The following is an 18,782-nucleotide window of genomic DNA, read 5'->3' on the forward strand; positions in this document are numbered from 1 at the left end:
ATCACACATGGTGTTCGTAGCTATCAAGAAAACGCAATGCTATATTAACAGTAAATGCGCATGGCAATGATAACTATATCAAATACTTAAATTAACTACAAGAAAACATTTAGAAGAAAATTAAATTTTCCGATTCTGTAAATGTTGTCTACTTTGTGGAGAGTTTGGCTTCTTTCGACCTCCAAGGGTGAAGAGGCATTGGAAACAAAGTTCTAAAAAAGTATTTACTATGTTTAAATGTGAAAGATTTCAAGGCCGTTGTAAAAATATATAGTAACTATATAATACATAGTAAAGTACAAACGTATTCAATCACATTCTGGAGTCCTCTGTCATTGAGTGCAGAGTATTTTTTTTACTGAAAAAGCCACGGGCAGCTTTCAAATTCGTATGTAGAAACCGGGAAGTAAATATCAGACACTCTCTCACGATTTGACAAAACTACACACAAAGCCCATTACATCTGTCCATTGTTAACCATATAAGGTTACTTCCCTGTAGTTGAAAACTGTATAGGGATTTACACTAATAAACATTGTCAGTGTATAAAATATAGGTCATTTTGCTAGATAATTTTCGTAACATGGGAGGGATATGCCTATTTAGAAATACTTATCACCCTTACAGTCAGCTACTGCTCTTGTCCTCCTGTAGAAGTATATTCCTGCTGTGCATGCTTCTATGATGGTTTAACAAGTTTTGTGGTAGTTATACAACATGAACGATTTGATAATACTAATCATCTGCGCTTGGACAGGTAAGTCCTATCTTCAGCAAATTCATGTATGTATTTTGCAGCATGTAAGCAGATTTTCATGTCGGAACCTCAGTGGCTCAGTGGTTAGAGCACTACCGCAAAACAACTATACTCACAACTATATTGTCATGTGTAATATACACCAGAAGTAATGATTGTCTATGGCAAAACACTTGTGTTTCAGGATTATCTGTGTCCAGTGTGTCCAGCGTGTCCATTACGCCATCAGGGGATGCTATCGCCGGACGCGCACTTACTCTAGAGTGTAGGGTAAACAGAACTCAGAGTAACAATGACACGGTCTATTGGAGGTATGGTTCTAGGAAAGACTCTTACATATACAGAAGCAATGAATGTACATCGTCCATATCAGTATCACATGGTGATTCATACATCTTTCGATATCCTGGAGTTGGAATAACAGGGGGATGCCAACACGTCAACGGCGAAGAGGTCTACGCACTGACGATCAATCCTGTAACAGAACGCATGACAAAGTCTTGGTTTTGGGAAATGCGCATGGACAAACTGACGTGTCAGTTTGGCTCAGAAAGGGACGTCATTAATCTAAACGTCAAAGGTAAAGATATCACCATAACTGAGATCAAACTTGATGTGTACATGTACTCCTATTGGTATCAAATGTTTTATATTAGGTTTAAATCAATTAACCATGCATGTGGTAAAATTGCTCATTTTGTTTACCACAATAACATTTTTCTTGAGATCCCTGACTGAAGATCATTTATTTGCACTAGCGCAGTGCTTGTTGAAGATAATTCAGAGCTGTCAGAGAGTGTAAATGGCATGCCGCTACATAGGATATTATGTAAAACATAGATAAAGAAAACTTGCCGGTAAAAGCAAAATTTTCGGGACAACTAATTTCCATACACAAAACACAATTTTACACACAAAACTCGATATTTCACTTTCTCGACTTCTCAGCGATATACCAGATGTCACCATGCAGGGTCTAGGAGGTGGAGAGAAGCAATAAAGTGAATTAAGTGCAATACAGGTATTAACAGTGTACATGAAAGGTGAAATGAAACGATGGAAAGGTAAAACGCGCTGACCTGGTAAAGGCCACGTCCTTGGGTGGACGGATAACCGGCCACACACTCCCTCCGGTTCCGCGGTCCCCGGCCTGGCCACGGCCCCTCGGCGTAACGGTCCTTGAGTATCGCGGCCCAGCTGGTCGTAGCCTACTAAGGTCGTTAGACAGTCGCGGCCCTCAGGCGGTCTCCGGTCGCCTCGCAGCCCTCGCGACCACGTACCGGTCTCGTCGCGGTCTCCGGCCCTCTCGGTCGGTCCAATATTCCAGAGAAAATGCTGCTCAGCGCCACCGCCAACTTACACAAGATTGACAGGCCGCTGGCTCCAAGCCCTTCATTTGCCCCGACTTGCGGTTCAGTCCGTGGCTATATGCGGCCTTCTCGTTAAGTTCTACGGCGCGTGCGGCCTCGGCTCCATACCTCAATGAAACAGTCAAAATAGCAGCCACGCCGTTGGCGCTATGTTCACGGCCATAGAGGTGCTTCTCACACATACCCAGTGGTATGACGCAAACGTCCTACCGGCCCCAAGCGTGGGATGGCCGCTACCAGCCGACTGCGTCTTGGTTCGCTTGGGCTCGTCTGGCCCGGCATGGCAGCACAGTCTAGTGAAGCAAACTTACCTGACATAGTGGAGTTAAGCAAACTTACCTCACATAGTGGGCTCCTCTTGCCGTCAGGTTCGATGAACAAGCTAAAAATAGATACTCTGGCTCAGCCAGTGTATAGCGTATAGTAGATGCACGTCGATTTCGTAACACTGCTTTTGTTTCAGTCTCCATCTTGTAGCGCGTGTACGTGTACCTTTATAAACCAGGATTCTGATGCCGGACTAAGCATAAACGAGGCCTAGTCCTTTTGCTTTGTAAATGTTCATGTAAATGTTTAATAAATGTGATGACAACGCAGCGCTTTGAGTAGTTCTAGACCACTGGGGGCTGTTTCTCTAAGAGGTCGTAACGTTAGGCCGACTTTATCACCATGACGATGCATACTGATGGCATACGTCGCCTTTAATTGCGACCGTCGTAACTTTACGACCGCCTTGAGGTCAGCCCTCTGATTTGTAATAAACTGCGATTTAAATCACTTCATTTTTGTTGACGTAATTCCGCATATTCCAAGGAATCAATGTGGGGATACTACTATAGAATCCTTGAAAATTAGAATGTTCCCAATGTAGCACACAATGAAACTTGTCTCAACACAATTACTTAAATACACAGGTAACCATGTATCGGGATGATGACCAGAATGCAGTGTAGCGAAAATAGACTCATATAATTCAAGCAGTTTACATGTATCATGAAATAATGTTTAAAGACTAGTTCATCTGGCTTGCGGCCGATACACTGTTTACAAACACACATATATATTTATTTATTTGTTTATTTGCATTCCACTCCCGCCAGCAAAATGGTGGGAGAAAACTTCTGAAAACTACGACTAGCCGCAGATTGCGGTAGTCCTTCCCACGTACAAGTTTACACTTCATGACTGATGTATATTGCTACTGAAATATTCCAACTTCTAATGTAGGTTTATGTAATAAATTAAATTTAACGGTAAGTGAAACCATTTTTTTCAGTAATGGTAGCACGGGTCAACATGACAAAGCTCCCAGATGGAATGTTAGCCGGCCTCCCAAGCAACTTTACCTGTGTGACCTCGGCCAGTAAACCTACGGCCTGTGTGAGGTGGTACATACGGAGTTCCGGAAACATTCGAGAGCTAGACCCGCCTCAACGGAGTGACTGCAACCAGAACTCCCGCTGGCCAAAGATCACACACCGGACACTGAACTTTACCCCTAGCGCCGAAGAAAACGGAGCTGAGCTGTACTGTAACGCCTCTAACGATGTCACGGATCCTCCTGTACGATCACTAGTCTACACACTCAATGTACAGTGTGAGTAGGGCCTCTGACATTCTACGATTGTAGATAAACATGAGCCTAAGATATTCTATGATTGTAGATACACAAGAGCCTAAGATATTCTATGATTGTAGATAAACAATCATGGGCACATATAATAAGAGGCTACAGCAATTTGTTCATTTTAAGTATTAGGCTTGCTATGATCGGGAAGTGTCACAGGTACGTCAGAAAATGCAATTTTATTTAAGTTTTAGACATTTTTATTGACATCTATTTTCTTTACTTGCACGTAATTTTTAGTAACCATTAGTCAGATGCCGATCTGCTTTAGCGGGAACAACGTTTTCCCTCAACATACTCTTTGCTACTAAATCAGGGGTACCGGGTTTTTGATGGGGAGTTTGTAAACTCCCCCGCCGCACAGTGGGAGACTTTGTGGGGCCTCTGGGACAATAAGCGCTTGGATAGCCTTAATATTTGTTTTAATATTATTTTTCTTCTACCATTATGATATGTAAAGTTCATTAGTATCTTGCCTTATTTTGGTGATTTACCCAGGGCACTCAGCGTTAGCCTACCTCACATTCTGTTTCACCCTTTTCATTCGTGTACATCGTTACAACATTTGAGACACATTTGAAAGATTTGAGACACTTAAACGTCCATCTCTGAAATACCATCACGGATTATATTAGGGCACAATGGTTTGGGGGAGATCTAAAGCGTTTTAAATCATTTTATAACTTGTACTTGTAACTTGTTGATAAATCGTGCCACCTTTTCAATTATGTTTAAATTTTGAATTATAAATGGACTCTACCGTTCTATAAACTGACCAGATACCTTAGAAAGCAAAATTAGCATTTGAACATCTTGTTCGTCGTTGTTGATCCTTCCGTTTCTTGGCCGTTTTTTATTTTGTTGAGACTTATTTATCCGTGTGTATTTTTCATCAGATCCACCAAATATTACCTGTAACCAAATCAAAATGACTTCCTTTGAGGGCCAAAGGGTGCACATATCCTGTCATGTCATGGCCAACCCGGAAGCCAACATCGTGTGGGTAAAGGATAAACGACGGAGAGCTTCCAGAGCCGTCCGTGATCCTTCGAGAGATGACGTCACCATATCGACACTGGAGTTTGAAACAATTACGAAGATGTCTGCCGGAATGTATGTAATTGAGGCCAGGAACAGCGCTGGGTCTTCCAACACGGAAGTGGAAATTAGTGTGATAGGTATTTGTTTTGTTTTTCTTAGTCACCAATGAAAAAAACATGGTCATGTGTTTCAATTCACGGTTAATTTCGCTGCATCTGAATTATGCAGACAATGTAAGGTTTTAAGTTCCTATACTTTATTATGTGATGTAAAATACTAATCTTTGACCACACATTATCACTTCACAACACCTGCATACTTCTAATTTTAGAAGGCCAATATATACCGAAAAAGCTGATGATAACATCGTGCACCAATAACCAAGCTTCTCTTGTCTGGTCGTCTGGAATTGACGACTCTCTGGTGGAATACTACAAACTGGAATACAAAGGAACAGGGGAGGAGTGGACCGCAGAACTCATTAAAAACCCAGGCAGAATGGAGCTTGTGGTGACCAGTGTGAAAAATCTACAGTCCGGCGTGTTATACCAGTTCAGACTTCAGCCAAACTCGGACATTGCCTTATCCGAATATGCCGAGGCTGACTGCAAAACCGAAAGTGAGAATGCTCTTTGTTTTCTCAAGTAACCTGTTCTATTCTGTTTTACAAGATCAGTGTACTGACAGCGCATGATGAATATAAGTCGACGAAAGCTGATTTAAAATGAATAAATCCAGACTAAAACGCAAAACGCGCACGTCTTGTATTTTACGGTCTTAAAAGGAAAATGAAAAGGGGTTACAACTGCATCTATTTTAGGAATACCCGTAAGGCTGGTCGATGGGAGCAGTGGTAATCGTCTACTCGAGATCTTGATGGCGTGTCTTATCTGTTGTGATGATTAGGGTGTTTAACGATTCATATTCATACAGAGGTTACCCCTGTAGCCACATAACATGTTTTCTTTCTCTGCAGAACCGAACGACGCCTTACCTGAGGACGGCCTCGGTAAAGAAGGTATGTTTGCTGTGGGGTTTGTGAGTGGTGGTGCCTTGGTCGGCGTCATTGGTGTGGCCTTGGGCTGTTGGTTCCGCCGAAAAGAAGCATTAGGCATGCAGAACAAGGGTAAGTAAAATTCTTTAGATCCGAATTAGATATTCGGTGTAGTGTAAAACATGCCTAACCTTCTAATTAGTTTACGTATGCTAAAATAACTTTGGTTTACTCTGGGGCTCACTTACAAGAAGCCCTCGTAACGTTGAGAGCACCATGGCAACGTAATGCCTACAGTGTTGGTTGGCATGTTAGTTACGAGCTCAACTTTCAGGAGACTTCGTGCATTTGGGCCCGGGCTGTCCTCGATTCCTCGATCAGTAAACCTGACCGCCACAATATAAAAACGTTGTGAGTAAAAGTAAATAAATACATTCAAACATAACTAATTACTCAAACAAGCCACAATCGTAAAACATACATAGATGCATAAGGAACTTGCCACGCCGTCTATCTTACTTTTGCTTTATCGGTTTCAGAGCAACATGTGTCCAAAAGACAAGATACGGAACACGCCATGAGGTATCTATGTAAATGGGACTTAAATATAAATGTTCTTGACTGTGCCACTTTTAAACAATACCATTTTAAAGCACCTTAAATGGTAATGTTCACGAAGTTTCGAGTGGTTTAGGTACAAACCAAAATTAAAAGTCGTTTGACATGTGACTCGCTTTCCTACAAACCCAGCTATGTCTTTTATGTGCCATTTGTGTGTCTGTTGTGTGACCATGGTGTGTCTAAATATGTTTGTGGTGTGTCTGCAGTGAGTTATTTGTGTTCGTGGTGGGTCTGTGATATGTTTTTTTTTTGTGCGTCTGTTGCATGCCAATGACGTGTCCATGGCGTATTCTTCACTTGTCTGTTCTGGTCCCATGATATATCCTCAGTGTGTGTTGTGTGTCTGTTGTGTGCCTGTGATGTGTGCATGGTGTGCCCTTGACGTGCCCATGATGTGCTCATGATGTGCCCTTGACGTGTCTGTCGTGTGTTTTTGGTATGTCTGTAGTAATTCTTTTGTTTGTCCTCGATGTGTCTGTGATATGCCATTTGTGCATTTTTGTGTGGCCACGGTATTTCTGTGGTATGTCCATAGTGTATCCTTTGTCTGGTCAGGATGTGTCCTTAGTGCGTCTTGGATATGTCTGTGGTATGTCCATAGTGTATCCTTTGTCTGGTCAGGATGTGTCCTTAGTGCGTCTTGGATATGTCTGTGGTATGTCCATAGTGTATCCTTTGTCTGCTCACGTTTTGTCCGTGGTGTGTCTGGAATTGTCTGTGGCATGTCTGTGATGTATTCTTTGTCTGTCCTCGGTGTTTCCGTGGTGTGTTTTGGATATGTCTGTGGTATGTCCGAGATGTATCCTTTGTCTGTCCTCGGTGTGCCCAGGGTGTGTCTTGGATATGTCTGTGGTATGTTTGTGATGTATCCTTTGTCTGCCCTCGGTGTTTTCATGGTGTGTCTTGGATATGTCTGTGGTATGTCTTTGATGGATCCTTTGTCTGTCCTCGGTGTGATCGTGGTGTGTCTTGGATATGTCGGTTGTGTCTTTATAATGCTGCCATGTGTCAGTGAAGTGAACATAATGTGTCTTTCTTATGTCTCTGCATATCTGTTATGTGTCTATTGTGCGCCAGTTATGTGTCCATACACGGTGTGTCCTCGGTGTGTCCGTGGGATGTCCGTGGTGAGTCGGTTGTATACTAGTATGTATATCTGTAAGATGTCTGTTGTGTGTCCTTTGTGTGTCTGTGGACCGGTTGTGGTGTATCTGTGGTGTGGGTTTGGACAGGCAGTAGTTTGGCTGGAGTTTTCATGCTGTGTGTCAGTGGACTGCTTGTAGAACACTCAGAGGATGTCCTAATTATTTCTGTACAGTTTCTACAGACTACAGCGTTATAAGCCCTATAAGCCCTATCATGAATGCTATAAGCCCTATCATGAATGCTAGGTTATTTTCTGTGAAAAGATAGAAGCCTGTCACAAGTGTCATATTGCAGAGCTTCAGTCAAGTCATTAAGGCCTTTCGCATGCTTGGTGTATTATGTGTAAACGACAGACGTATAGTATATCTGAATTCAGTTTTGTTTCATTAAACGTGCTTGCATTGACAGGGCCATTGAAAAAACGACAGGTCCTGAAGATACCACATCAGGTAAACCAAATTATTCTTCCATTTGCATTAAAATAAAAGACAGCACATAATTCGGGCGAGGAGTGCAAAAACATTTAAACTGCCGATTTCATTTTATTCTGGCTGTATTGGGTATAGATTGTTAATATTGGTCCTGTTTTAAGATTTAATACCAAAACAAACTCTTCAATTTTGTACTTAGCCCAAAAATAATTGCGTCACAGTATATTAATAGTTTAACTAAATCTACTAATGTGATACTTAGACATTGAACAAATGCATTGGCTGCTTGATTTGGCTTAGATCGCATATATAAAATACATGTATGACTTAATACCAGTATTAGCTAATACACTTTCGAACAACAGGGCGTGGGAGTTCTTGGAAGGCCATGCGTTATGCCATATTAAAGTCACCAAAAACACGACGTTGCCTCACTCGTATGTTTCGTTCTCTATCCTGTATGAAATAAAAGCTAACAGAAACCGTGTGACGTCACAGCTGAACAAGCCAATTCTCCGGTTATATAAAAGTCTGCCGCTAATTGGCTAGGATTAACATCATGGAGACATCTTTGATTTTCTCAATGTGCGCGGTTTGTTTAGGCATCCCGATAAGCCATTCTTTTCTAAATACTTCCAAATGGGGCCACCATAAAGCTGCAAAGCAATGTGTTTCAAGCTCCCCACCTCTCAAAGAAATAAAACATTTCTTATTTATCAAGAATTTTTTTCATTATATCAGTGTTCTTTTCTCGTTTGGTGTAGGTGCCTACGAAGACATGGACATTACACGCAATGCAGGTATGATTCTTTAGTGTGTAAAGTCAGAATTTAAAATTTCCTGGGGCCTCTGTGACCTGGTGACTAGCGTATCAGCGCGGCAGATATACACATACAAAGGACTCATCACAGACATATCACGGACACACCGAGGACACACTATTTACACGCAATGACATATAACTGGCGCACAACAGACACATAAGGGGTACGCATAGACACAAGAAAAAACTCACTGTGTGCACATCACTGACACACAACAAACACACTATGTGCACATCACTGACACACAACAAACACACTATGTGCACATCACTGACACACAACAAACACACTATGTGCACATCACTGACACACAGGTTGCTATGAGTTAATGAGTCCAGCATGTACTGGCTTCCTCTCCGGTCTTATGTGGGACGGTTTGCCAGCAACATGCAGTTAATGCAAGCTTAATGGAAGTTTACCATTCGTTAATTATAATTGCAGGATCACAGTTCGAGACTGTTTCAAGAAAAATGTCGCCATCAAGTGCCTCTGGCAACAGGGATTACGAGAACACTAGTGTGCTGTGAGAAGAGTTCTGAACAGTGTGCTCAGAAGATTCGGGTTGGCCGCATGAGTTTAATTCTAACCTTACCTGATTCTCTTTTAGGAGAATATATATTCCACCAGTAATTTTGTCAATTTTGTAAGTCTATGTCTAAAATAGGTATGCACGTGTGATTAGGAAACCATGGAACATTGGAGACTGCAACCATAAATAGCTACTTGTGTGTAACTACAGCTCAACCACCTTTTCGATCATTGCATAAAGACAACTGTCTATTAACAACATAAACGACTTTGTTTCGCTACATGTACATAAGCAAACTTACCTCACATAGTGGAGTGAAGCAAACTTACCTCACATAGTGGACCGGTATGGCAACCAGAATGCAGTGCAGCGAAGACAGACTCATATAATTCAAGCAGTTTACATGTACCATGAAATAATGTTTAAAGACTAGTTCATCTGGCTTGCGGCCGATACACTGTTTACAAGCACACATATATATTTATTTATTTGTTTATTTGCATTCCACTCCCGCCAGGAAAATGGTGGGAGAAAACTTCTGAAAACTACGACTAGCCGCAGATTGCGGTAGTCCTTCCCACGTACAAGTTTACACTTCATGACTGATGTATATTGCTACTGAAATATTCCAACTTCTAATGTAGGTTTATGTAATAAATTAAATTTAACGGTAACGGACTTACACGAAACCCTCGTAACGTTGAGAGCACCATGGCAACGTAATGCCTACAGTGCTGGTTGCCATGTTAGTTACGAGCTCAACTTTCAGGAGACTTCGTGCATTTGGGCCCGGGCTGTCCTCGATTCCTCGATCAGTAAACCTGACCGCCACAATATAAAAACGTTGTGAGTAAAAGTAAATAAATACATTTAAACATAACTAAATACTCAAACAAGCCACAATCGTAAAACATACATAGATACATAAGGAACTTGCCACGCCCTCTATCTTACTTTTGCTTTATCGGTTTCAGAGCAGCATGTGCCCAAAAGACAAGATACGGAACACGCCATGAGGTATCTATGTAAATGGGACTTAAATATAAACGTTCTTGACTGTGCCACTTTTAAACAATACCATTTTAAAGCACCTTAAATGGTAATGTTCACGAAGTTTCGAGTGGTTTAGGTACAAACCAAAATTAAAAGTCGTTTTACATGTGACTCGCTTTCCTACAAACCCAGCTATGTCTTTGATGTGCCATTTGTATGTCTGTTGTGTGACCATGGTGTGTCTAAATATGTTTGTGGTGTGTCTGCAGTGAGTTATTTGTGTTCGTGGTGGGTCTGTGATATGTTTTTTTTTGTGCGTCTGTTGCATGCTATTGACGTGTCCATGGCGTATTCTTCACTTGTCTGTTCTGGTCCCATGATATATCCTCAGTGTGTGTTGTGTGTCTGTTGTGTGCCTGTGATGTGTGCATGGTGTGCCCTTGACGTGCCCATGATGTGCTCATGATGTGCCCTTGACGTGTCTGTCGTGTGTTTTTGGTATGTCTGTAGTAATTCTTTTGTTTGTCCTCGATGTGTCTGTGATATGCCATTTTGTGCATTTTTGTGTGGCCACGGTATTTCTGTGGTATGTCTGTGGTATGTCCATAGTGTATCCTTTGTCTGGTCAGGATGTGTCCTTAGTGCGTCTTGGATATGTCTGTGGTATGTCCATAGTGTATCCTTTGTCTGCTCACGTTTTGTCCGTGGTGTGTCTGGAATTGTCTGTGGCATGTCTGTGATGTATTCTTTGTCTGTCCTCGGTGTTTCCGTGGTGTGTTTTGGATATGTCTGTGGTATGTCCGAGATGTATCCTTTGTCTGTCCTCGGTGTGCCCAGGGTGTGTCTTGGATATGTCTGTGGCATGTCTGTGATATATTCTTTTTCTGTCCTCGGTGTTTCCGTGGTGCGTTTTGGATATGTCTGTGGTATGTCCGAGATGTATCCTTTGTCTGTCCTCGGTGTGCCCAGGGTGTGTCTTGGATATGTCTGTGGTATGTTTGTGATGTATCCTTTGTCTGTCCTCGGTGTTTTCATGGTGTGTCTTGGATATGTCTGTGGTATGTCTTTGATGGATCCTTTGTCTGTCCTCGGTGTGATCGTGGTGTGTCTTGGATTTGTCGGTTGTGTCTTTATAATGCTGCCATGTGTCAGTGAAGTGAACATAATGTGTCTTTCTTATGTCTCTGCATATCTGTTATGTGTCTATTGTGCGCCAGTTATGTGTCCATACACGGTGTGTCCTCGGTGTGTCCGTGGGATGTCCGTGGTGAGTCGGTTGTATACTAGTATGTATATCTGTAAGATGTCTGTTGTGTGTCCTTTGTGTGTCTGTGGACAGGTTGTGGTGTATCTGTGGTGTGGGTTTGGACAGGCAGTAGTTTGGCTGGAGTTTTCATGCTGTGTGTCAGTGGACTGCTTGTAGAACACTCAGAGGATGTCCTAATTATTTCTGTACAGTTTCTACAGACTACAGCGTTATAAGCCCTATAAGCCCTATCATGAATGCTATAAGCCCTATCATGAATGCTAGGTTATTTTCTGTGAAAAGATAGAAGCCTGTCACAGGTGTCATATTGCAGAGCTTCAGTCAAGTCATTAAGGCCTTTCGCATGCTTGGTGTATTATGTGTAAACGACAGACGTATAGTATATCTGAATTTAGTTTTGTTTCATTAATCGTGCTTGCATTGACAGGGCCATTGAAAAAACGACAGGTCCTGAAGATCCCACATCAGGTAAACCAAATTATTCTTCCATTTGCATTAAAATAAAAGACAGCACATAATTCGGGCGATGAGTGCAAAAACATTTAAACGGCCGATTTCATTTTATTCTGGCTGTATTGGGTATAGATTGTTAATATTGGTCCTGTTTTAAGATTTAATACCAAAACAAACTCTTCAATTTTGTACTTAGCCCAGAAATTATTGCGTCACAGTATATTAATAGTTTAACTAAACCTACTAATGTAATACTTAGACATTGAACAAATGCATTGGCTGCTGGATTTGGCTTAGATCGCATATATAAAATACATGTATGACTTAATACCAGTATTAACTAATACACTTTCGAACAACAGGGCGTGGGAATTCTTGGAAGGCCATGCGTTATGCCATATTAAAGGCACCAAAAACACGACGTTGCCTCACTCGTATGTTTCGTTCTCTATCCTGTATGAAATAAAGGCTAACAGAAACCGTGTGACGTCACAGCTGAACAAGCGAATTCTCCGGTTATATAAAAGTCTGCCGCTAATTGGCTAAGATTAACATCATGGAGACATCTTTGATTTTCTCAATGTGCGCGGTTTGTTTAGGCATCCCGATAAGCCATTCTTTTCTAAATACTTTCAAATGGGGCCACCATAAAGCTGCAAAGCAATGTGTTTTAAGCCCCCCCCCCCCCAAAAAAAAGAAATAAAACATTTCTTCTTTATCAAGAATTTTTTTTTCATTATATCAGTGTTCTTTTCTCGTTTGGTGTAGGTGCCTACGAAGACCTGGACATTACACGCAATGCAGGTATGATTCTTTAGTATGTAAAGTCAGAATTTAAAACTTCCTGGGGCCTCTGTGACCTGGTGACTGGCGTATCAGCGCGGCAGATATACACATACAAAGGACTCATCACAGACATATCACGGACACACCGAGGACACACTGTTTACACGCAATGACATATAACTGGCGCACAGCAGACACATAACAGGTACGCATAGACACAAGAAAAAACTCCCTGTGTGCACAACACTGACACACAACAAACACATTATGTGCACATCACTGACACACAGGTTGCTATGAGTTTATGAGTCCAGCATGCACTGGCTTCCTCTCCGGTCTTATGTGGGACGGTTTGCCAGCAACATGCAGTTAATGCAAGTTTAATGGAAGTTTACCATTCGTTAATTATAATTGCAGGATCACAGTACGAGACTCTTTCAAGAAAAACGTCACCATCAAGGGCCTCCGGCAACAGGGATTACGAGAACACTAGTGCGCTGTGAGAAGAGTTCTGAACAATGTGCTGAGAAGACTCGGGTTGGCCGCATGAGTTTAATTCTAACCTTACCTAATTTTTTTTCAGGAGAATATATATTCCTCCAGTAATTTTGTCAATGTTGTAAGTCTATGTCTAGAATAGGTATGCACGTGTGATTAGGAAACCATGGAACATTGGAGACTGCAACCACAAATAGCTACTTGTGTGTAACTACAGCTCAACCACCTTTTCGATCAGTGCATAAAGACAACTGTCTATTAACAACATAAACGGCTTTGTTTCGCTACATGTACATAGAGATTATTACATACCCGCTTTGATATCAGTCTTTTTGTCAGGTCTCGACTGCGGTATCAGCCCGAGGCTGTAATTCATTTATCACATATCGTCATGGATTCGCAACTCGATCTATTCTGACATCGGTTAGCCATGTTTCCACTTCAGCTTCCACAAAAAATCTCTCCCATACCATGGGATATGTGATATGTACATCTGGGAATTGTTCGGCGTTAAATTTGAAGAAAAATACCGATAACAAAGCTAAGACAATAAACTTACTAAGAATAAACTATCGACAATACAAATTTATCAGGAAACAAATGCTGCCAACCAGCTTGTAAATAAAATATGGCTTTATGTGTAGTTATTTAATTAAACCATGTAAATATATTTCAAAATGAAGTGTTGTTTGCCATGGTTGACAAATCGGAGATAAAGATATCGAACCGAACATTAAGGAATGAACTTTTAAAACTCTGATATAAACATATAGATATTAAACGTGATTATTATGTTTCTGTCGTCGGATACTACTTTATTTTGTCTTCTTTTAACGTCTGAGTCTACATGCATCTCAATCTTACTGGATATTTTATCTGTCGAGTGTTTAGCTTTATTCGTTGCTTTAAGTTTAAGTTTTGCTTTTAGCTTAAATTTTGCTTTTAGTTTAAGTTTTGTATGAAATGTTTACCTATAAACAATAATTATATGTGGCCTTGTGTGCAGTTTTTAAACCCACCAATCAAGCTACATAGATCGCATCTAGGAATGTTACGAAGCCTTAATATGTTTTTGCTTATTCTTCTCAATATGACTGAATAAAGAAATGGTTATAATGGCTTTATTTTCTCATTTAACAATTTATTCCCTTAGCCTAATATAACGGTAACTTTTCATAAAGACAGCCCCTGATATCACAGTTGGTAGAGCGTCCGCTTCGGGAGCGGTAGATCCAGGGTCAATCCTAGATCGCTTCACACTCACTCACCTGTCATAAAGAAAGTTTTCCATGACACCCTGTTTGGATTTGAGGTTTGGGTTTTTGTTCGGGGAAATTGCGCATTGGAATAAAAAGTGTGGGTAGGTTTAAGCGACGCCTGAGCAATTTTACAATTATCATGCCTTCTTTGGTGGAGCTATTCAAGTGTGTTCATAAGGTACATGAATAACCACATGCAAAGCACTCTTGTATATAGAACAATATTTTTTGCTGTCATAAAAGTTTTTGTTTTAAAATATATTCTTGTCTGCTTTTTTCATTACGTTATTGTTATTTTCCTTTTAAATGACGTCTTTTCTAAAAAAAATGTTAATTCAATTAACTATTTTATTATTTGCCTACCGATACACCCGACTAAAGGTTTATATCTTATCCGTCATTCCGTTCGTCAGTCATTCTGTTAGTCCGTTTAGAAGCCTTTTTCTGGACTTCTTTTCACAAACAGTACATCATATTCATTGGAATGACTCATAGAAAAAATACTTTACTGTATACTCCCAGTATTTTAATGATACACCTGTAATTTTATAAAACGAGTAAAAATATTAATCCTTTCATAAAATGTCGCTACATTATAATATGCACACAATCAAAAATATAAGTCTGAGTTATGCTAGAGTGTGTTCTTTTATTTTAACATAATACTGGGTCATATTCAACATAATGTTCTGTTGGTCTAATACGATGTTTATGTCGAATTAATAGAATATACGTGCTATATTTAACAGAATAATCTGTTCCAATAAAACAAAACATTCTAGCATCACTCAGACAACAGGCTTTCTATTAAATTTGACAGAAGTTTTTAGAGTACCGACTTTGACTCACATTGACATAAAATACCACGGTATATTGTGTGAATGGAATTCATATTACTGAAATATAGATAAAACCCCCAACACAAATGGGACACTCACCTTCGGGCCAATGATAGCCCTGCATAACAGATACCATGCAGACTGGAGTTACCACTGACCTGATTTAGATCGAAACATTTTACTTCCGGGATAATCGAGTGTGCTTTAAAGTTGGGAGCTGCAAACGAGAAGCGAGTAGAGCTGTGTTGGTTATCGTTTTCATGCGTGGTAAAGGTAAACAAGTCACTAAAAACTAGGTGTTGATGGTGTAATCTGCACAGTACAGGTGAGAGGGTCACTAACTGAACGTAGGCAGACCAAGTGTAATACGGGACTGTTGGCTGGCGGGGGTGGGGGGTGGGGTGGGGTGGGGGGTGTCTTGAGTGCTATGTTCATGGTTCAATCCGCACAGTACAGGTGAGCGGTTGACTAACTGAATGTAGGCAGACCAAGTGTAATACAGGGCTGTTGGGGGAGGAACTTGAGTGCTATGTTCATGGTTTAATCTGCATAGTACAGGTGAGCAGTTCACTAAATGAACGTAGGCAGACCAGGTGTATTACATGGCCAAGAAGGCATACTCTTGGATGTTATATTCCTCGTGTAATCTGTACAGTACCAGCAAGCGATTTACTAACTGAACGTAGGCAGACCAGGTGTATTACAGGGGTAAGAATTCATGCTCTTGGATGTGATGTTCATGGTGAAATCTGTTCAGCGGGGCCTCTGTGGCTCAGTTGGTTAACGTGCTAGTGCAGCTTATTGACCCACAACCTTCTCAGCCATGCGGTCGCTGTGAGTTCAAGTCCAGCACATACTGACTTCCTCTCAGGCCGTACGTGGGAAGGTCTTGCAGCAGCCTGCGGATGGTGGTGGGTTTCCCCTGGGCTTTTCTCGGATGCCTCCCACCATAATGCTGGCCGCCGTCGTATAAGTGAAGTATTGTTGAAATATTCCTTGACTGGTGTAAAACACCAATCGAAGAATAAATGTAATCTATACAGAACAGGTGAGTGATTTACTAACCGAACGTAGGCTGACCAGGCGTAATACAGGGCTATGAGAGCATGATCTTGGATGTTATGTTCATGGTGTAATCTGTACAGTACAGGGGAGCGGTTGACAAACTGAGCATTGGCAGATCAGGTGTAATACAGAGCTATGAGGGTATGCTCTTGGATGTGATGTTCATGGTGTGATCTGTACTGTACAGGTGAGCGGTTTACTAACTGAACATTGGCAGACCAGGTGTAATACAGGGCTGTGAGGGTATGCTCTTGCATGTTATGTTGATGGTGTAATCTGTACAGTACAGGTGAGCGATTTACTAACTGAACATTGGCAGACCAGGTGTAATACAGGGCTATGAGGGCATGCTCTTGGATGTTACGTTCATGGTGTAATCTGTGCAGTACAGGTAAACTTTTCATTGTGTGGATGTAGACAGACCAGGTGTAATACAGGGCCATGAGGACATGGTCTTGCATGTTATGTTGATGGTGTAATCTGTACTGTACAGGTGATCGAGTCTCTAACTGCACCAGGTGTAATACAGGGCTGTGAGGACATGGTCTTACATGTTATGTTTATGGTATAATCTGTAAAGTACAGGTGTGTGGTTCACTAACTGAACGTATGCAGAGCAGGTGTAATATAGGGCTGTTGGTGGTGCTGGTGGTGGAGGGGGGGGGGGTCTTGAGTGCTATGTTCATGGTGTAATGTGTACAGTACGGGTGAGCGGTTCACTATCAGAACGTTGACAGACCAGGTGTATTACTTGGCCAAGAAGGCATGTTCTTGGATGTTATGTTTATGTTGTAATCTGTACAGTACAGGTGAGTGGTTGACTAACTGAACGTGGGCAAACCAGGTGTAATACAGGGCTATGAGTGTGTGGTCCTGAATATTATGTCCATGGTTTATTCCGCACAGTACAGGTGAGCGGTTCACTAACTGAACGTAGGCAGACCATGTGTAATACAGGGCTTTGAGGGCATGATCTTGGTGTTATGTTAATGGTGTAATCTGTACAGTACAGGTGAACTGAACGTAGACAGACCAGGTGTAATACAGGGCTATGACGGCATGCTCTTGGATGTTATGTTCATGGTGTAATCTGTACAGTACAGGTGAACGGATCACTAACTGAAGGTAGGCAGACCAGGTGTAATACAGGGCTATCAGTGTGTGGTTTTGAGTGTTAGTCCATGGTTTATTCCGCATAGTACAGGTGAGCGGTTCACTAAATGAATGTATGCAGACCATGTGTAATAATGGGTTATGAGGGAGTGCTCTTGTATGTTATGTTCATGGTGTAATCTGTACAGTACAGGTGAGCGGTTCACTAACTGAACGTAGGCTAACCATGTGTAATACAGGGCTATGAGGGCATGCTCTTTGATGTTATGTTTATGGTGTAATCTGTCCAGTACAGGCGAACTGGTTGAGTGGATGTAGACAGACCAGGGGTAATACAGGGTTGCCAGGACATGATCTTACATGTTATGTTAATGGTATAATCTGTATAGTACAGGTGGACGAAGTCAGACGAAGTGAACAGAGGGCTGTAAGTGCGTGGGCATGAATGCTATGGTAATGGTGTAATCTGTACTGTACAGGTGAACGAGTCACTAACTGGACGAAGTCAGACGAAGTGAACAGAGGGCTGTAAGGGCGTGGGCATGAATGCTATGGTAATGGTGTAATCTGTACTGTACAGGTGAACGAGTCACTAACTGGACGAAGTCAGACGAAGTGAACAGAGGGCTGTAAGGGCGTGGGCATGGATGCTATGCTAATGGTGTAATCTGTATTGTACAGGTGAACGAGTCACTAACTGGACGAAGTCAGACGAAGTGAACAGAGGGCTGTAAGTGCGTGGGCATGGATGCGATGCTAATGGTGTAATCTGTACTGTACAGGTGAACGAGTCACTAACTGGACGAAGTCAGACGAAGTGAACAGAGGGCTGTAAGGGCGTGGGCATGAATGCTATGGTAATGGTGCAATCTGTACTGTACAGGTGAACGAGTCACTAACTGGACGAAGTCAGACGAAGTGAACAGAGGGCTGTAAGTGCGTGGGCATGAATGCTATGGTAATGGTGTAATCTGTACTGTACAGGTGAACGAGTCACTAACTGGACGAAGTCAGACGAAGTGAACAGAGGGCTGTAAGGGCGTGGGCATGAATGCTATGGTAATGGTGTAATCTGTACTGTACAGGTGAACGAGTCACTAACTGGACGAAGTCAGACGAAGTGAACAGAGGGCTGTAAGGGCGTGGGCATGGAGGCTATGCTAATGGTG

At 41.7% G+C, this 18,782-nt stretch overlaps 1 protein-coding gene across 1 annotated transcript; it reads left to right on the plus strand.

The window, feature by feature from the left end:
- The first annotated feature begins 475 nt into the window (after positions 1-475).
- Positions 476-9,338, plus strand: LOC135462899 (uncharacterized). The gene is made up of 10 exons (XM_064740205.1): positions 476-757; positions 942-1,337; positions 3,404-3,724; positions 4,651-4,932; positions 5,127-5,414; positions 5,772-5,921; positions 6,329-6,371; positions 7,965-8,005; positions 8,752-8,787; positions 9,253-9,338. The coding sequence occupies exons 1-10, from the start codon at positions 718-720 to the stop codon at positions 9,336-9,338; spliced, it is 1,683 nt and encodes a 560-aa protein (XP_064596275.1). The 5' UTR covers positions 476-717.
- The last annotated feature ends 9,444 nt before the right edge of the window (positions 9,339-18,782 follow it).

The sequence above is a fragment of the Liolophura sinensis genome, chromosome 1 (assembly GCF_032854445.1).
Source record: "Liolophura sinensis isolate JHLJ2023 chromosome 1, CUHK_Ljap_v2, whole genome shotgun sequence".
Lineage (NCBI taxonomy): Eukaryota > Metazoa > Mollusca > Polyplacophora > Chitonida > Chitonidae > Liolophura > Liolophura sinensis.

Excerpts from the sequence above, each read along its gene's own strand:
- LOC135462899 (XM_064740205.1), top strand. The coding sequence starts at position 718 with ATGAACGATTTGATAATACTAATCATCTGCGCTTGGACAG. Across the intron at positions 1,338-3,403 it reads CATTAATCTAAACGTCAAAG|TAATGGTAGCACGGGTCAAC; the intron begins GTAAAGATATCA and ends CATTTTTTTCAG. Across the intron at positions 5,415-5,771 it reads GGCTGACTGCAAAACCGAAA|AACCGAACGACGCCTTACCT; the intron begins GTGAGAATGCTC and ends CTTTCTCTGCAG.